At 41.3% G+C, this 18,947-nt stretch overlaps 4 protein-coding genes across 7 annotated transcripts; 2 read left to right on the top strand and 2 right to left on the bottom strand.

The window, feature by feature from the left end:
* Positions 1–2,931: 2,931 nt before the first annotated feature.
* amz2 (archaelysin family metallopeptidase 2) lies at positions 2,932–7,242 on the bottom strand. Of its 4 annotated transcripts, XM_084567892.1 has the most exons (8): positions 7,209–7,242; positions 6,177–6,328; positions 5,787–6,075; positions 5,315–5,488; positions 4,968–5,096; positions 4,588–4,751; positions 4,319–4,495; positions 2,932–3,579 (listed from the first exon to the last, which is right to left on the bottom strand). In XM_084567892.1, the coding sequence occupies exons 3-8, from the start codon at positions 6,073–6,075 to the stop codon at positions 3,415–3,417; spliced, it is 1,098 nt and encodes a 365-aa protein (XP_084424018.1). In that variant the 5' UTR covers positions 6,177–6,328; positions 7,209–7,242; the 3' UTR covers positions 2,932–3,414. The 4 variants fall into 4 exon arrangements, with proteins under 4 accessions (XP_084424018.1, XP_084424016.1, XP_084424019.1 ...); XM_084567890.1 differs by having other exon boundaries at positions 5,787–6,328; XM_084567893.1 differs by lacking the exon at positions 6,177–6,328 and having other exon boundaries at positions 7,209–7,240.
* Positions 7,243–7,500: 258 nt separating this feature from the next.
* On the top strand, positions 7,501–9,952 carry LOC311504670 (uncharacterized protein). Its single transcript, XM_084567895.1, has 3 exons — positions 7,501–7,982; positions 8,325–8,433; positions 8,728–9,952. Exons 1-3 carry the CDS (start codon positions 7,966–7,968, stop codon positions 8,983–8,985), a joined length of 384 nt encoding a protein of 127 aa, XP_084424021.1. The 5' UTR covers positions 7,501–7,965; the 3' UTR covers positions 8,986–9,952.
* A 133-nt stretch (positions 9,953–10,085) lies between these two features.
* tepsin (TEPSIN adaptor related protein complex 4 accessory protein) lies at positions 10,086–16,020 on the bottom strand. The gene is made up of 13 exons (XM_084567889.1): positions 15,796–16,020; positions 15,370–15,442; positions 14,893–14,984; positions 14,706–14,799; positions 14,545–14,612; positions 14,366–14,447; positions 14,047–14,118; positions 13,768–13,959; positions 13,504–13,687; positions 13,196–13,309; positions 13,007–13,085; positions 12,786–12,920; positions 10,086–12,700 (listed from the first exon to the last, which is right to left on the bottom strand). Exons 1-13 carry the CDS (start codon positions 15,832–15,834, stop codon positions 12,041–12,043), a joined length of 1,884 nt encoding a protein of 627 aa, XP_084424015.1. The 5' UTR covers positions 15,835–16,020; the 3' UTR covers positions 10,086–12,040.
* Positions 16,021–16,063: 43 nt separating this feature from the next.
* Positions 16,064–18,776, top strand: ndufaf8 (NADH:ubiquinone oxidoreductase complex assembly factor 8). Its single transcript, XM_084567896.1, has 3 exons — positions 16,064–16,338; positions 16,997–17,107; positions 18,544–18,776. Exons 1-3 carry the CDS (start codon positions 16,258–16,260, stop codon positions 18,562–18,564), a joined length of 213 nt encoding a protein of 70 aa, XP_084424022.1. The 5' UTR covers positions 16,064–16,257; the 3' UTR covers positions 18,565–18,776.
* The last annotated feature ends 171 nt before the right edge of the window (positions 18,777–18,947 follow it).

The raw sequence follows: 18,947 nt of genomic DNA, 5'->3' as shown, positions 1-18,947 counted from the left end.
TCTGCATGGTGACACAGTCACTGCATCCTCTGGTGAACATTTAAACCGTGTATACAAACCGTGAACATTAAGGACTACTGTGGTTTAGTTATCTGCTGTGTTATACAAACATGTATGTGTAGACTTAAACACGAGTGTATAAAACTTTTGTGCCATGGTTGTTGTCTACCCCAGTGTAATCTTTCTCTTTTGTGTGCCTTTTAGGATTGTCAGCTTGCTCTCCGGCCGAGACCGGGTGATGTTCTTTGTTGTGTTTCTCAACAGGTGTAGCAGTTGCTGCTTGGTGTATCCCTCTTTTTCTCTCCATCCCCCCCCCCCTTTTTCTCTCAACTCCTGTCCACTCTATCTTTCTTTCTCTTTCTCTCTCCGTGTCAGGTTCAGCAATATTATGTAAAGGTCCATCCACCAACATGTATAAAAAATAAAATAAAGTTTAACTGAGATTATCAAGAGGAGCCTTATCATTCATAAAGCTCCCCTTGGCAAATCAAAATCTGCTCAGCACAATATGAAGAACAGATCATTATTCTGCTTGCCTCGATGCTGGACAGGACAAAAAAAGAAAAAAAAAAAAAAAAAAAAAAAAGCAAAACATCTTTTGCATAAACATACCCTTATAGTCTTGTTTCTCTACAGCAAATTATAATATATAATTTGCACTTTAAGGGAGACTTGGGCCTAACACATTCAGCCAGTTGGAACAGAAGAACACACCAGAATAGGCCTGTTTAGTAAGCAGGATTTGATGGTCGCATTCCTACACTTATAAAATGCAATTCAATGTGGAAGTAATCCAAGTATTCAGAATACGTTACTCAGATTGAGTAATGTAACGGAATACGTTACAAATGACATTTTTGGGCATGTATTCTGTATTCTGTAACGGAATACATTTTGAAAGTATCCTTCCCAACACTGGTTCATACATACCATAATGATACCTGGAAAAACTGTGAAGCAAGATGTAGCTGCAGGAACAATAAATTGCACGGATTCTGTAACACTTGTTATAGGAAATACTTAAAGCTCAGGAGTATGATTAAAAGATTCTCTTCTTAATCAAACTGTCGCCAAGTTGACAACGCACTGTTCTGTAATATGATATTTCAAAGTATTTTTATAATGAAAGCATGTTCTATCACAGTAAAGCAACGATGTGATCTGAACCTCTCACTGATGTGTAACTGTTGTCGTTGTCTTATAAACCTTTAGCTCAGATCATTGATTGCCGAATCTGCTAATGCTAATAATCCCCTATTAGTCTGGTAGGAAGGGGGGGGGGGGGGGGGGGGGGGGGGGGGGGTCACCTGCATCCGAAAGGTATATTTTTTTAACCTAGTTTTTTGTAATCCTTAAGGTGTCTAGAAAAGGAATTTTGATGTTCCCCACTCAGATTATTGTCCCATATGTGATTTTTTGTATCATCTTTTGTGTCATCTTTTTAGACGAGGAGCAAGACATCGATTATGAAGACCTGCTGTATGATGAATAGACATCATTGCTCTTGACCTTTGATTAAAATCACTTATTTCTATTTCAGTTTATTCTAATGGGGATTTGTTATACCCTATATATACACATATTTGACTATATGAGTGGTTTTCTGATTTGTTTCAATATATATAATACCAATATAACGGTTTGAATAGTAACTCCTTATTATAGGAGATGTTCATTTCGACCAACATGTGACAATATTACAGGTGGGGATCATCAACATTTGCTTACTAGACATCTTACAGACACATACCTGTCAAGTATCCCGTTTTGGCCGGGAAAGTCCCGTATTTTACCCTTCTTTCCCGCCGTCCTCCCGTATTAGTATTTTCCCGTAAATCTCCCGTATTTTAACCTGCGTTATTAAAAAATAATAATACCCAAGGCCGGGCCGAGTAAAAAAAAAAAAAAAAAAACATCCCCAGTCTGAGCTATGTCACTAGCCTCGCGATAACTGCCACCTGCAGTAGCATACTACAGGTACTGTGGGTGGCGGTCGTCGCGAGGTTAGTGTGTGACGTCAGATGATGAGTGACAGCGCGAGAAAAAAAAATGAAAAAAACAGAGATGGATGATGGACGCCAAAAAACCAAAACCCTCATGTAAATCTGATTAATCCAGGTGTGTCTGATTATTGTTGTCGTGACTACTGAGGTCAGGCACACCTGGATTAATCAATTTGTCCAATAACAGCAGACAGGACAACAAAGGAGCAGGCTGAAGTTCAGGAAGTAGTGCAGCTGTGCATAAAGCCAATTGTAGTAGTTGACAAGTGGTGATTTTAGCTTTCTTGTAGCCTACACTTGTCTTAAAATGTAAGGGATACTGGAGCTTGGTTGGGGTGGTGGGACTGCTCGCGGCGGGCGCCGGAAAATTTCCCTTATTTTCAAATCCAAAACTTGACAGGTATGTACAGACATCTTACATACTGTAAATACAAAAGTTAGAAAACATATACCAATAGGGTCCATAGATAGATAGATAGATAGATAGATAGTTTCTTTATTAATCCCAAACTGGGAAATTTCTCTGTTGCAGCAGCAATGTACAGGCATTCAACCATACATAAATATAACAAAAGCTAAAATCAATAGTAAAAATAAAATAAGTATACACAATATTAACAAGATTATAAGATAAGTGAATAAGTGAATATTAAAGGTGAATATTAAAAAGAAATGTTAAATTAGATTGCAATGAGGTGTACTGAATATAGGTAAGATTAAAAATTTACAGCCATTTATAGGGGAGGAGTTCCAGTGATCCAATGTCACCGTTCTTTTACATTTCTTGGTGTTTATTTGAGTTTTTATGCACCATACATCATCTAATCATCATAATCCTCATATCTATCAATTCCTCATGCAAAGATGAAGAGAAAATGGGGTGGATTGTGTCTGTAAGATGTATTGTTCAGATTCTATGTAGATTTAAAGTTTTCATTTTTCACAGCTGAAAATCAAGCACGGACACAAAAGATGATACAAAAAATCACATATGGGACAATAATCTGCGTGGGGAACATCAAAATTCCTTTTCTAGACACCTTAAGGATTACGAAAAACTAGGTTAAAAAAATATACCTTTCGGGTGCAGGTGACCCCCCCCTTCCTAATCTACTATATGGAAAGGTAATAGATGATTACATAGTGGGACTATTCACCTCATGTTAAACTTATATGTAGAATAGTTTATTTACTTAAAGAAATTCACAATTTAGAAAACGTATCGAAACCCATTTTTATTTTGGTGTGCAAACACAAAGTCCCAACACAACACAAAGGGTTTCTGATGAATTCAATATATATAATTGCCTCTACATAAATTTTAAAAAGTAAATAGAAAAGATGAATGATATACAACTTTGTGCATTTTGCCATCCCATCCACTTCCACTAATCACATTTATGGACAATTACTAATGCTGGTCTTCTTCCAGTATGTCCAGACACCTGCGGAGCCACAGTTTGGATGTATGAAAGGCTTCCGTGGGTTTCGGAAAGCAGGGTGCAGTGTGACTGGCGGAGGCGCCCTCTGCTCCTGATGTCTGACTCTGATCCTCTTCCATCCATCGCAGTAATGCCTGTTAAACACATAAATACTGACTTACAAAAAGTACGAAGTGAACCAAACACCTGACTGGGCTGGTGAACTGATCTTTTGTGAGCTCACAATAAAAAGCCGAAGAAATCCCTCCGCCTTGAATACTCTTTATAGGCACTGTACATTCCTGTGCTCCAGAAAAACCAAACAAGACCCTGTGTCACAACAAACTGCTTTACTGTAGTATCACTACTCTGCACAGGCTGTCAATGTGAACCAGTCTGTGTGTGAACGAAGTCCTTCAGCATCTACTAGCTCAGCACATTGAGGTTAAAATTCATCTGCTTTGAGGACTCCCTGTGAACTGAAGCATGTCGGACGGCTGAGAACATTCTGGTTGCTGTGCATACATGTTATGCTAGAAAGTGGGTTGAAATACTCTGACATGTGATACACCGTTTGAACTCCTGACCCAGATCTACATCAGTGTGTACCCAAATGAACTTGTGCTATTTTAGTTGATCATGACCTCCTGAACTTTCGAGTCTGTACTACAGAATTATGTATGTAAAAGAGAATATGCCAATGCCCTGTTCAACTTCTTCCAATTAATATTTTTGAATTAGAACCCAACAGACTTTTTCACATTAGACATTTTCATTTCAGTCCAGGCAGGAAGAGCACACCTGTAATTTGTGGTGACAATGAGGGGTGCATTCAATTTAGGTTGGTCAGCCCAGGGTTTCTATGGTGTATTATAAGTTGTTTTGTTTCATTACCTTGTATCTTTCAGCTATTTTGAAGCCAAGGGATGTGTGTAGTTTGCGAAGGCAGATGGGACAAAAATCCAGGGGCCTACGATCGGACTCCTCGAGGTGGTTAGAGCCCTGCATGACACAGTTCAGCCACTGGCAATGCAGTATTCCAAACATATGGCCAATCTCGTGGGTCATAGTCTGGAAAGAAATGCTTAGCATTATAGTGCACATTAGACCACACAAATGTTCACAGTACCAAAACTGAGCAAGCAGAGAAGTTTCTTAACAACCTTGCATGATCGAAGCAGCAGAGTGCTGCTGATGGGTGGAGTATAGTATCCCTCAAACACAGAATAGTCCCCTTGCCTGAGCTCAAGTCTTTTCTTCAGTCTACCAGCATAACTTCTGGAGTAGAAGTTGTCATCATATCTGGCAAAGCTGAAAACACCCATTCCTGTATATATTTACAAAAAAAAAGATTTAGTACATGAATAAGAAAAGCGCAACCATGTTCTAAAAAATATCCCTTTAGCATCATCTAGTGGCTACTCAGTTGCACTACATCACCAGAAGCAGCGTTTATGATGTGCTTTGACCAAACACTTTTAGTGATAACGATATTTATTACCGATTTTCTTCCTAACTACTCACGGAGCAAGTAAAACCTCACCCTCGCTGAGAGAAGCCTGTCCAAAGACAAAGTTCCAGGAGTCTTCGGGGTAGAGGTCAATCATTGTGATTCCGACAATGCAAAAAGCATCTTTCGGTTTCCTTTTCTTCAGAAATCGTAGCAGGTCACCTCAATTTCAAGAGAAAACAAAAAAATAATGAAACAAATGATGAAAGTCCAGTTTAAGATTTCTGCAGTTTTACCCTTAAAGAGGCAGTTCAGCCAGTTTATTTCAGTACACGTCAAGTACAATTTGATTTTGGAGTGAACTGTCCCTTTAAGACTCTTCTGTTTCTACAACATCTAAAACCTCAAATTGACTGATTACAATAAACTCTCTGCATTACCGGTGAGGATCTGAAGGTTGTGTGAGTTACTGTTAACCCTGAAACAACATCCCGTTTCAGAAACAGAAACTGGTGGCAGCAACTTGACCGAAAGTCCATAGAAGAAGGCCTGGCAGTAATCTCTGAGCCACTCCACATACTGGTCTGTCTGTGGCCCTACTTCTCCAAAGGAGCCTATGACAAACACAGTGTAGAGTCAAGGCCAAGCAACCATGTTTACCTCCAGCATTTGGGAGTCCCTAAACTGCTGTGTGATGTACAAGACAGGCCTGAAACATCTGCAAAGCACACAACTGAACTTTGAATGTAAGCTTTGCATGTCTTACTCAATGAGTGAGGTTTATTTCTCAGAGACAGAGAAATAGTTGGTAAGCTCAAACTTCCATGGACTGAAAGCTGTTCTACTGTGAAAACACCAGCAAACTCCACTAGAACTGAGGAAAGCAAAGGTGCTAGACACAAACACACTCACCTATGGTTTGAATATAAATAGTCTTGCGACTTGCTTTGGGGGTTTTGCGGTAAGGGTCTCTATAAAAGCTTTTAAAGTCTTGAGGATTCTCCGGGTGAGCCAGGATCCAGTCCGAGTCAGAGTGCACAGTGATGAGCTGGAAAAGGGAATCCGGCTGTCCCGGCTTGAATGCTTCCTCCAGAAGACGTCTCTCTCCTTTTGTATACTTTTTGTAAATTTTAACCAAGTCCCCAGAATTAGAGACCAACGCTGTGCGGAGTGTTTCTGCAGTGTGCTGGATCACCTTCATCTGCAGGACAGATACAGTGCACATCATTAAGATTTTCCTTTATGTGCTGGTTCACATCCCATTGTTAAAAGGACAAGAACTGACTCTAAGGTGTTACTAACCTCAGTTTAAAAACTATTGGCCAAACACAAAGATCCCCAGCACAGCTTAACACTGCACAAGTCTTCAAGAAAGCATATACAGTTATAAACAACAACACGTATGTTCCCTAACCAGTTTAAATTAAAGCCACCAGGGATGTGTTTTGGATTGCCTGTGTGAAAACAAACAGAAGAAAGACACAATGAATGGTTGGTTTGCTTTGTGCAGACTTATAACTCATAAATTCATATACTAGCACTCCTGTGCCTTGTCGATGTTGCTTGCCATTTGTGTACTTGTCTCTGCACAAGGCCTGCCTTTTTATGCTGTCATTTTGTTACTGTGTTTTCTTTGGGTGTCTCAGGCCAGGTTTTGTAAAGCATCTTGAGACAATTTCGATTGTTGACACAATAAAAATTAAATTGAACTTTTTTTCCCCCTTTAATGGGTGAACCTAATATGTACCCTATGTGTACCTGTGTGTAATACTTGTTTGCTACTTTTTGGAGTAACTGCCCCTCAAGAGACAAATGCAGTGTTTTGAAATGAAAATGGTTTTCATATTTTTTTTATTATGTGATTCTGAAGACTTGAATATGCAATGGTTATGTTTATATCCAGTCATGTGTACATTTTTGGTTTCATGTCAAATAGCAGGTTGTTAGAAAACGAATACGACAATATACACTAATTGTCAGATAGAAATGAAACTATAGTGTAAGACTTTAGTCTACAAAGGAATGAGGGCATGCAGAGTATCTGAAATAGGTAAAAACAGAATATTTATTGGCATTATCTTGCTACTTCTACAAGAAAACCCTCATAATTTAATACACACTTTAATGTATTTAACTATGCTGTTAGCTAAACTGCACTGTCATTTGACATCGGGTTAGCTTAATGCTAAATTAAATTAACAGTTTTTAACATTTCAAATATCTAGTTTCCATTCACGTTGATAAACTTCTGCGCGACAACAGAAACCCCTGTCTTCGGCATATAAAGTCTCTCTTTTATGATAAAGTGGGAAAAGTTACAAAATTGGAACATACAATAACCAAACAGCGTTGACACCGGAAGCCGTGGTTCGTGACGTCATGTAAACAGGAGGGCGGAGCTATTTTCTTTGGGAGGATTGACGAATCGACAACCAAAGACAAGCTCGCTGTAGCGGTACACAAAATGACTCGGGACTTATCGGTTAACTTACTTCAGAAGACGTTCAAATTGGATTTACCTTTACTGTAAGTGTCTGGCCACCAGCCTTGCGTCTGACTGCTACCAACAACTCGCCACAATTAACGGCAAGTGGACGAAATACGAAAGCGGAAGAAGTTTCAGTTAGCATAGTGCAGCTAAAGTAGTTAGCTTGACAAGTGGGTGTCAGAGCGTTACACAGTAGCAGCTAGCGGGCTAGCTTGCTGCCTTTTCGCTGTCATGCCAGGAGTTCTCCCAGATTTCACTGCGTAAAACGAGAATACCTAGCTCGTTAGCTTGCTAGCTTTCCACCGGCGGTTTGTATTCCCACCGTGACGGTGGCAGGGCGGACCGGACTCGAAGCCGTGACGGGTCTGAACTAGCTTCACAGTTGAGGTTCGTGTCTTGCTGCTGCTTCAGCCGGCTGGAGATAGCTCTCACACACCCTGCACTTTCCGATGAGATAGGAGAGAGCTTGCCATACAGAGTTTCAGCGAAATGGTCGTGGAGCTGTAACACAGCCAAAGCTTTAAAACAAGACATCTCAGCCGGGCTGACTAGAAGTGTCAACCTTTCTCTTTGCCAAAAAAAGAACCCTTCAACTCTGCAGAAATGCTGACTGACAGCAGGTAACGGAAACAGCCATTTTCATGATATTATTCTTTTCAGGATCAAGACGTGCAACATTACATCGAGCAGCATTGTAATATCTCAATTTAATCAGCAGTCATTCAAATTCAAGTCAAACTCCTTGTCTGTTGAGTCAATGAATGCAGTCTGAGTATTTTTATATAAACCTTAGTATTACTAGAATGGGAGTGTCACATGTCTGATCATGTAACTGCCTGAGAGTGTGTTGCTATTTTTGGTTCCTCTTCTCTTTCTAATACTCTGCCTTTCTGCACCCAATCTCTCTCCCTGCGTCATTTCTATCACACAATCTTGGTTCCTTTCACTGCTGTTCTGTGCAGGAAACGACACCGTAGCTGTGACAGTGAAGAGGACCAACAGCTGAGACCTCAGGCCAAGAGGTCAGGAGGAGGGGGTCCCACACTGCTTGTGTCAGATCTGGACTCTGAGGTGAGACGGAATTGATTTTGCACACATACAGACCCACACACTGTTTTTCTTCAATTATGTGATAAAGCATTCTTTCTTCCTGCAAACGTTACCTACTGTCTGTCTTATAAAGTATAGGCTGTTGCCATTTACAGATAGAGTAAGCGACTTGGCTTCAGGCATATAAATAGATGTGACTCTACACTGTTTATGCAATGCACCTCTGTCAGAAAAAGCTCGCAATGTTTTATTCACAGCCTCTGCATCTATCCATGACGCTGCTGTTAAGACCCCCTCTCTGTTCTGTGTTTGTAGTCTTCCAGCAGTGACAGCAGCAACGGGATCAGTAGTCCAGAGACAGCAATAGTGGCCACCACCAGGCCATGCATACACAGCCAGAACAACTGCATCACCCAGCACTCCCACAGCCCAAAGCCTGAAGACTCGGCCAGCTCTTTGCAGCATGGTTTCCATGGCGACGGTAGAAGTGTCTCATACGACTACATCAACAGAGTCCTGAGGGAGGCGCACTTCAGCAGTCTGCAGACCAGGGGCCGGCCAGGCTCGACATGACCGTGACCTCTGACCTCTCTCCTGACCTTTTTCTCCCTCACCCATCAGTGCCGGCACTACTGGCATCATGATGGCTCCTCCTTGAAAGCCTCAAGCGACACACTTGGGTCAGGGGGTAAGGGGATGATGTGTGGGGAGGTTTACAGAATTTGGGCACAACGGCTCATCCCCACCTCAACATGTACCATTTGTCAAGACCATAAGCACATCCGCCTTTCCATGGCCCAGCCACTGTGGTTTTCTGTGCAGTATTGATGTGTACGTGTGTTTGTGTGTGTGTGTATGTGTGCGTGCGCGCACCTTGTGCACTTTATAAAGAGGTATCGTTCTCTTTACATGCGTGCGTCAATGCGTGGACATTTTCATTGGTGCTAATCACAAGAGGAGTGTGATAATGATCCAAAGTGCTTGCAAAACTAAATAAAGCTTAGCACTTTACTCAATAATTCCTTCTGTTTACTGTCGACTGGGGATGTCAGTCGCACTTCACAATCTGTGAAGTGGGAGATCAAAAAGTAAGTTGATGGAGGCCAACGGATTTACTCCTAAGGAGCATTATTCAAACAATCTAGAACATTTTAGGCCTTATTTGTTTTCTTTAACCAAAGTTTTTCTTTCTTAATGACCCTAAGTCTTGGTGTGGTAGTTTAGTGGGTTTAAGGTACTGGAACAGAGATTCTTCATGAGCCTCACCACCAAAATCCAACCTTAGATTAGACCCTGGTTAATTATAGAGCAGTGAGCAGGCACTGGAGACTTCAGCTCAGGCAGCAGTATGTTCAGCACAGTGCTTCCAACAAAAACAAGCCCTCGAAAAATGCTCCAAGTAGAATTTAGAACCTGGTGTTTACTTCTTTTAACATTTTACACATTGTGTATCTGTTCGTCATAAGCCTGTCAGCCATTCTTGTTTATGGATGGTTTAATATGACCAGTACACTGTGTTGCAAATAAAATGTGAAAGTGATTCATATATTATGTAATTTTCCAAATCATTAAACATTGAAATAAAGTGTTGCAAAAAGTGATGTCTGCAACATGTTGCATATAAATACAGGATATCAGGTGGTGTAGTTAGTGCTGTAACAAAAATACAGCGTGTTTTATTCAACACAATTGCTTATATTTACTGAAAGAAAATACAGCTGTGGTATTCATTACAGTACCTGCAGGCTGAATTACTTTTTGGCTGTATGTAACTGAAATCACTGTTGAAAGAGTGAAGGCAATGAGAGATTGTTCTTGAAGTTGCAGATATTTGCAGTTTTCTGACCGCATGTTTTAAACACAAATCCCATACGTCGATTAAGCACATACAATATTTTAGTAATCAGTTCCTGCATTAGTTCCCTGTAGTTTTCAATCATGCACTCTGCAACCACGCTTATGGATACATATGAATCAATACAGGGTGATCTTAATAAATAATTTGTAAACTAACACTCATTTACGTTGACATAATTGCTTAGTACCAAAACTAATGGAAGACGACTCTCATTCGTAGATAAGAGTTCTTAAGAAAAGCAACTGTAGTGCAAATCACAAACTGAGGAGTTCTCCCTCGAGGTTCACGCTGTGTTGCGGAGGTGTAGGTTGCTACTTGAAAGAAATCCTGAGATAAAGCAACCATCTGCACTGCCATACAAAGTCAAAACACAGGAGCTACACCTTTGGTCAAAATGGAGATCAGACGACAATCTTGGCTTTTTGACACTTAACTGCCACATCAACACTTTGCCATAGAAGTGTGTAATGAGGACAAATGTGTAAAAACAAAACATCAGTGGCTGCACACTGGCTGATAGCTGCTGATATAGCATTAGCTAAAACCAATTCACCCACATTTTCTTTCTATTTTTATGCTCCAACATGTTACATGGGTTTGCAAATAAAGCAGCAGAAATACTACATAATGAAGTGCTGCTAAACGCTAACTAGCCTAGCTTAGCAAGTGAAGAAAACAAAATGGAGCCTTCTGATTTTATTACGTTAAGCTTCCTATAAAGGAGCAGTGCGGTAACGTAATACAGTCTACATAATAATGTTTCCTTTAGTGTAAGACCACCTGCAACTACAAATCAATGTGTCTTTGTTAACTTAGAATGAGCCCTTCATATGTGCATAGGGACCGGGCCCTCTTCCACTGAGTCCGACATGTTCGACCAGTACAAGCACTAATTCTAGAGAGGACCCTTTTTTATAGAACTATCACGCAGAATTTGGTGGTGCAATAGCACTAGCTGGAAGTAGCTGTTGACACCTCATGGTTATAGTAGGTTCTCTTACATGGTATTCAGTTGGTTATAATCTGCAACATCACCACTAGGTGTCACTAAATCCAACACATGGGTCCTTTAAATCATAAATTTAAATTTAGTTTGTAGATATTGTATTCACCTTGCACCCTTTGGTTAATAATAGCATTTCAATGGCCTTTTAAGTTTTGTGGAAATTAAAGGTACAGACATACTAAACTGGCATCAAAGAACTATGGCTGCTGATTCAACATACTGAACTGACTTAAAGGCCAGTGACAAGGGTCCAATTAGTGCACACTAGACACACCATAAAAGAAGACACATCATGTTAGCTTGGTGGGTTAAGTGTTACACAGCTCAGCTAAAACCCTTAAAACACTTTTCTTCAACTTCTCCATTTGTGTTGTAAGTGTCCTCTGATAACAACCTCTACTTCAAGACGACCATACTTGTCAAATACTTTTAAAGAAATGAAACCTCAGCCAACACACAAAGTAGCTCAGAGACCAAGTATTATGACAGTGGATGGGTTCTCATACCGACTTCAGGTTGCTGTCATCTGTAGTTTACAAGACGTACAGTTATAATTCTCCGTCTCTTGGCCCTACCTGCTGCTCAAATACATCTTTTGGAGAGGCACACAGATAAGAAAACCCAAACACAATGTGATTCTGTTTTCTATATATGTATATAGAGTTACAACTTTACAGGGCAAATTAAATAGATTTCTATAAGGATATACATGACATCATTGGTTTAAAGTTTAACAGTTCCAGCTCTAAAAACTTGGTCGGCGGTCAACAGTTGAGAAATGAGAACGCTGATACTGGCTGGCTGCTGTCAGAGTCGTGAGAATTGCAGACTGACGGACTGTCCTCATTGGATTTAATACACGCCGTAGAGGATTTCACTGGACGGTCAGAGTTATGAACAGTTTGATTCCCTCTTAAGCCGTTGTCTATTTTGTCCAACTCTGTCTGGGATGCGTCTCTTTCACACAGTAGCCTCCCCTTGGTCACCAGCTCCATACCACTGAACAGGGACAGTTTGCCCAGATGTGGGGGCTTGTTCTGGGGCTCAGATGAGGGAGAGGTGCTTCTGATAAGCTCTAGATCTTCCTCAGATAACTGTACGTCAGCAGTCCTGAATGGCTGTTCCTCATTTTCCACCAACTCTTGCTGAATGGGATAAAGGTTCTCCTCATTACCATCACTCATCAGCTCTGCTGTGGAGGAGCTCTGAGCCAAGTCCAGACCAGAAGGGGAGGATAGGTGAGCTGGTGGTTGTGTGACACCTCCAGGTAGGGTTTCAGGCTGATAAAGTTTGACGCTGGTGTCAACAGAGTGTAAACTGTCTGTAGATGTAAGCTGATCAACTGTTGTCTGATGGCTGCTGTCCCCCTCTTGCCTGGCAGCATGTGAAGGTCCACCCATCAGAGCCTCAAACTGTCGCAAGATCTGGTGAAAGGAAGCACAAGAAATGCACCCTGCTTCTGAGTATTGTTAAATCCTGTCAGTTTTCACAGTGTGGAGCTTCTCTTACCTTGGTGGCTTTGTTCGCCACAGGTCCTGGGGGCCCCTCGCTCAGCTGGCAAAGTCTACGCCGAGTAGCACCAAACATTTGTTCCAGAGAGACGAGGTCAGAGGTCATGAGGCATGCGACAGCGCACAGTGACCGCTGCAGGATTGGAGACACAACACGCCATCAGGGAATATGTAAAACATTATAAAGAAAATTCATCTGTGAAGTCACATTACTGTTACCATCTTAACAGTGTATGAGGGATCTTGAAGCTTGCTTGAGAGCAACTCCACCACGACCTCGCAGTTGAGAAGGAAGCACCTGACAGATTAAATAAGAGAGAAATCAGGCCACAAATCCCAGCAACCACAAGCTAACAGGCTCGTTCATGAATAAAGAATAAGCCTCAATCTGATTTTAGACACACTGACTCTTTGATGAAGTGTTGGCTCTCCTCTCTGGACAGGAAAACTTTGGAGCCTTCGGTCAGTCTGTTGATGAGTGCCATCTCCTGGCCACAGTCCCCCAACTGCAAGGCTTCCACTCTGTAGACCACACAGAGGGAATTTACAATAATCATGTACAAACTGAGACAATGTGAATAACTTCACGCTAATTTTGTTTAAGACAAGATAAATTCAATCTCAGCTATGTAAAGTAATTTAAAATGGGCAAATTGCCAACAGGACTTTCAGAGATTAAAGCTGCTGAACATGCACAGGATAATTTTATCACTGACCGCTCCGATAGGTCCCCACTACTCTCTCTGCTGGCCCCCGACTGGCTCCCTGTCCCAGCTGACTTGCTGCCCACTGAGGTCCTGCTGTTGGCAGCGATGTCCTGAGAAGAGTTGTGAGAGGAGCTGTTGCCGCTGTCGGTCTCTTCCCAGCCGCCTCCTATCTGCCCCGGACACCGCTGGCTCACTGGCGCAGCGAAGACACGTGTTGTCAATTATTGTCACTTAAAACTCGAATGATTTCCATCACAGCAAATAACGCCTGACCTTTCGGTTTACGAGCCGGAAGGTTGTAGGCACACGCTGGCACGGCCACCTCTATGGGTGCAGAAGGTGCCACCACCGCCCGGTAATGGTTGTCATGGAGACGGATGCCCTGCTGCTCCGTTGGAGGAAGAACGGCACTTGCCACGACTTCAGCAGCTTTCTGGATCTTATCTAGTAGTGAATCACTGCCTACTGGAAGGTAGAGGTAATGACGTTTGTGTAAAAATTTACAATCAGAATAATATGATTTGCGTGAACTGTGCGGCGTGCGACACTCACTTGTCCCCTGCTTCCCTGGACTGTATCCAAAACCCTGCATTCCTGACCTGTGGGATGTTGCTGATCCCATACCTGAACAGAAAGAAAGAAGATTGTCTGTGTTCAAGGTAAAATACAATGAGCGACAATCTCACGTCACTGACAAAAAGGGTTCCTACAGAGATAAATTATATTATAATATGTATTCCTTAGATGGACGCTGATGTCACATAATGTATATCACTAGCCAGATGATGTACATTCTGTGTAACTGTCTGAAATTATCATTCAAAGATAAGTGCTGTGTATGGTCATCATCCGTATTCTCATTTTTACTCACCCATGGCTGGAGGGGCTACGCTGGGTGGAGACATACTACTTTTGGTTGTAACTGCATCTGTGAAAAGTAACCGGGCCACTTCCTATAAATAAGAAGTAAATACTTTTTTATTTAACTACCTGTCATAGAACAGATTTTATAATATTGTATATATTGCAAAATTTAAATCTTTCTCTCACCTGTGCTGTGTTCCTCACTTTTTGGTATAGTGCTGTGCCATGGATGGGATCAGGAGGGCCGCTATAAACTTAAAGAGAAAAGCATGCAACAGCTAATGAGGTGAATATTCAGGTTACCAATCAGCCACACAGCAATGAGCCCAAGTGCCTAAATATCTAACCTGATGCTTGCTGGATGAAGGTGGAGTTCCTTCTGAGCTCTGTAAGGAAATGTGTTGAGCCATGACCACAGAGATGGACAAAAATCTTCAGCACCTGAGAACACAGATTTAAGTTACTTACAAAGAGCAATTAAACCAAAATAAATGCAACTTTACTGGCGTAGAGAAGCTCCTCCAGTGCTCTCACCTTAAGTTTGACATGACAGGACTCTACTTGTAGCCTCTCCAGAAGGTATTCCAGTAAACACTGACCACAGCCTGAAGACTCATGGGAGATTTCTGCAGTGTGATGAGGGTTAAAGGTGTAACACATCTGATATGTATATATAAAAGTGTTTTACTTGAAAATTTCGCCTAAAGTATACAATTTTACTGAGAAAGCTGCAGTTACTTTAGGTCCTTTTTTTTTGGAGAACAACATTAAATCAACAGACAGCTCAATAACTGTTTTATTAACATTGCCACTAATCTATGCCATGGGATATACGACACAGCAGCATAGTTTTTACTTAACTTTACTCAGTATTTAGCCGTATGACACTTTGAAAGTGGGTTAATGATCAACTGAAATGATTCCTGCATATGAACCTAAAGATTCATTTATACAGAGTTTACGGTAGGTCAAAGTGCTTGTTCAGACACAGCAGTGGCTGTTAAAGGATACTTCCAATTTCTTGGAAAAGGTAACCAGGGCAGGGGTTTTCATCATCTGCTGTAGCCTTCATCAGGGTGGGCACCTTGCATTGGTAAAAGAGATGATCAAGACAGGCTTAAAGGGTTGTGCCACATTTAGTTTACATCAACATACTCCTCAAAACATTTTAACTGCTTAATGCTTAACAGAGAAACAGATTCTGAACAAATAAAAAACTTAGCATGGCATTTAACTAAACAGCCTGACATGTCCAGTCCAGTGAAACTGGATAAGCAATTAGCTAATGTGTTTTTCATGCTGTTAGCAAGCAGGCTAAAAGCAAGCTACAGTTTAGCAGATTTAAAAAGACACCTCAACCCTAAGCCGCATTCGAAACACCTCATTTCAGCTCTTTATTATTTTCTCGAAAAGAAATAAACTATAAACATGACTTACTTTCTGAAGAAAAGCTAGTCGTTCCATAAATGTTGCCATGATTTAGCAGTCCTAGCTGCGGGTTACTCATTTTCCTCCATGTAGGAGGGGAAGGCGGGACTTGACTTGACAGCTAGCCAATCAGAGAGCACCTGGTAACAATCTTTAAGTCTATTGGCTTTCCGGTTTACGCTGAACTCGGATATTAGCGAATCAGCTCCTGCGGAACAAGGGCGACAGTTTGATTGACAGAAATATGGGCGAATCACATTACAGAATATTCGTCTGGAAGTTTTCTCGATGACAGGGTCAACAATATGGCGCCTTCCATGATTCCCATGAATGTTTCATCTACAGGATGATATGTTTGTTTCATTTAGATGTATTTAGAATTTTTAACAACCTGTGAAGCAGCCTTTGCTTTCGAACTATTTTCTCTCTTTCGCTGACTGAAAAACACTAAAGGAACTTCTGAGCAGCACCATGTCTGGGTCAAACGTCTGGAGTCGCAGCCGAGAAAAAATGAGACTTTTCCCCGAACTTTTTGCACAGTGTGCGGACCAGGTAGGCACTGACAAAGGATGGTTGTAATGCTGTCATATCTTAGCAAGGTTATTGTGCTGTGGATGTCTTTAAGACTGAAACAAAACCCAGTTTATAACAACAGAGCACATCCCATATATGTACCTCCAGTGCTTTAGAGCACTGTGCCTTACATAAAAACATAATGTACTTTATTCTCTCACTTGTTTTGTCACTGTGGCACTGTATTGTGCTGGTTTCAAGAACATCTCAGTTATAAAACTATAAGGCGGATGTGAGACTTTTGGATTCATGTGTTTGCTGAGCCATAAGCGACGTGTTTGTTTTACATTTCATTGTCGTTGGTAGGTTTTAATATAAGTGAATAGACTGAGTTTTACAGTCACCACTATAAACTATAAAATTACAATACATTCTTCCAATAAATTGTGCAAATAACATAAAAACTGAAGTATAAACAGTGGTAAAATAATGCAAAAATAATTACATATTACACACAATTATTTACATAAGGTGGCTATCCAGGTGTGGCCAGCACCTGCACTGCCACTGCAGCCCAGTGGAGGTGCAGAGCGATATAACAATACCACTCTGTATAGACTGTTCACAACCATGAAAGAGAGCATGGCTGATTTAGAAATGTTTTTCCTCTAATGTTTAATGCGTGTGTGTGACTCAGGCAGCAGTGTATGGAAGGTGTGTCGCAGCCACGACGACGGGCAGACAGGAGCTGAGGAAGGACTTGTGTGCCAAAGAGTTTGAAGCACTCAAGACCTGCTTTACAAACGCAGTAAGTGGCAAAGTCAGGACTCCTGTAGCAGGACATTGTGGCATCAGCCATCTTCTATGGAGTGGTCTGCTGGTCTAGACTGCTCTGTTCTGGGCTGCCCTCTTGAGCCTGGGGAGGTGGTGGGTGATCGGAGGATGATAGCAAAGCTGTCATCCCTGATGGAAAACCGATCTCACCCCCTTCGTGGTGCTATAATAGCACTGGGCAGTGCCTTCAGCAGCCGAAGGTGGAGCTTTGCTACTCCACCTTCCATCACCTCTGGCTGTCCTTGGATGCCCTTCTCTGCCCTTCCACAGCACCTCCTTTACATTATAAAGACATTGTCACATTTCAGTTAAATAGTACCACCTGTGCTACATGTGCACACAGTCTAATGTCATGTCTAAAAATACATATATCTACTCACCAGCAGGTTGTTTCTGGTGGTTTGTCTTTTGTTGTTCCTCTATGAAAGCCAGCAGTTTCTCCTGCTGGTCAGGAAGTCTCTTCTGTTGCTCTTGTTGATCCTTGATCACCTGCAGCAGCACCGCATGGTCGTGTTGGCCCTCTACATGGAGACAAAAATGTTGAATTAAATTAAGTAACTACCTGCTCAGAGAACTAAACTAAGAAGTTAATGTATGCCCAGCATTACCACAGGTCCTTCCTTCCTGCTGCTGTAAGGCAGTACAACCAAGCCTGCTCCCAGTAGACTATATGTAAAACTGTTTTATTTAATTTGCTATTTTTGTATTTATTTAATGTTTACTGTTCCTTCTTTTGTGTGCAATGTTGTAATATAAAGACATAAATAAAATATTGTTTATTTTATGAGTCCGTTCAGCAGCGGACTGCTTCACCCGTGCTGTGTGAAGGAGCACGGGTGAAGGTGGAGCTTTGCTTCTCCACCTTCATTATAAAAACGTCACATTTCAGTTAAATAGTACCACCTGTACTACATGTGCACACAGTCTAATGTCATGTCTAGAAATACATATATCTACTTACCAGCAGGTTGTTTCTGGTGGTTTGTCTTGTGTTGTTCCTCTATGAAAGCCAGCAGTTTCTCCCGCTGGTCAGGAAGTCTCTTCTGTTGCTCTTGTTGATCCTTGATCACCTGCAGCAGCACCGCATGGTTGTGTTGGCCCTCTACATGGAGACAAAAATGTTGAATTAAATTAAGTGACTACCTGCTCAGAGAACTAAACTAAGAAGTTAATGTATGGCCGGCATTACCGCAGGTCCTTCCTTCCTGCTGCTGTAAGATAGTATAACCAAGCCTGCTCCCAGTAGACTATATGTAAAACTATTTTAATTTGCTATTTTTGTATTTATTTAATGTTTACTGTTCCTTCTCTTGTGTGCACTGTCCTTAAACTATGTGCTGCTGTAACACTGCAATTTACCCACTGTGGGAAAAATTAAATCATTAATTTATTTTTTTATTTTTTTTACAGGCCAAGAAAAGACTCAAATAAACGGAAACTATAATGTGCTGGAGCAGCAGAGTCAGTGGATCAACGTCAGTTGTTCAACTCAGCGGAGAAGACCTCAGTTTTCACTTGTGATGCTTGAAGGAAATATTTGTCATCTGCATGTTGTCCTCCAGTCGCTACATCCTTGAATATACAAGGCTGATGCAATGTTGTAATATAAAGACGTTAATAAAATATTGTTGATTTTATCCGTTCTCACATAGACCAACAGTCATGGTTGTGGCGTGGAGATCTTTTATTTATTATTATCATCAGCAAAAAATGTACAGAAATAACATGCACATAGAAAAATACTCATAAAAATAGCTCTTGTACAAAGCAAAGTTAAGGGCCTACGTGTTGCTGTGCTAACTGATGGAGGAATT

The sequence above is a fragment of the Chelon labrosus genome, assembly GCF_963514085.1.
Source record: "Chelon labrosus genome assembly, chromosome: 19".
Lineage (NCBI taxonomy): Eukaryota > Metazoa > Chordata > Actinopteri > Mugiliformes > Mugilidae > Chelon > Chelon labrosus.
The sequence above is the reverse complement of the archived record's forward strand: the minus strand, read 5'-3'. Positions and strand labels throughout refer to the sequence as shown.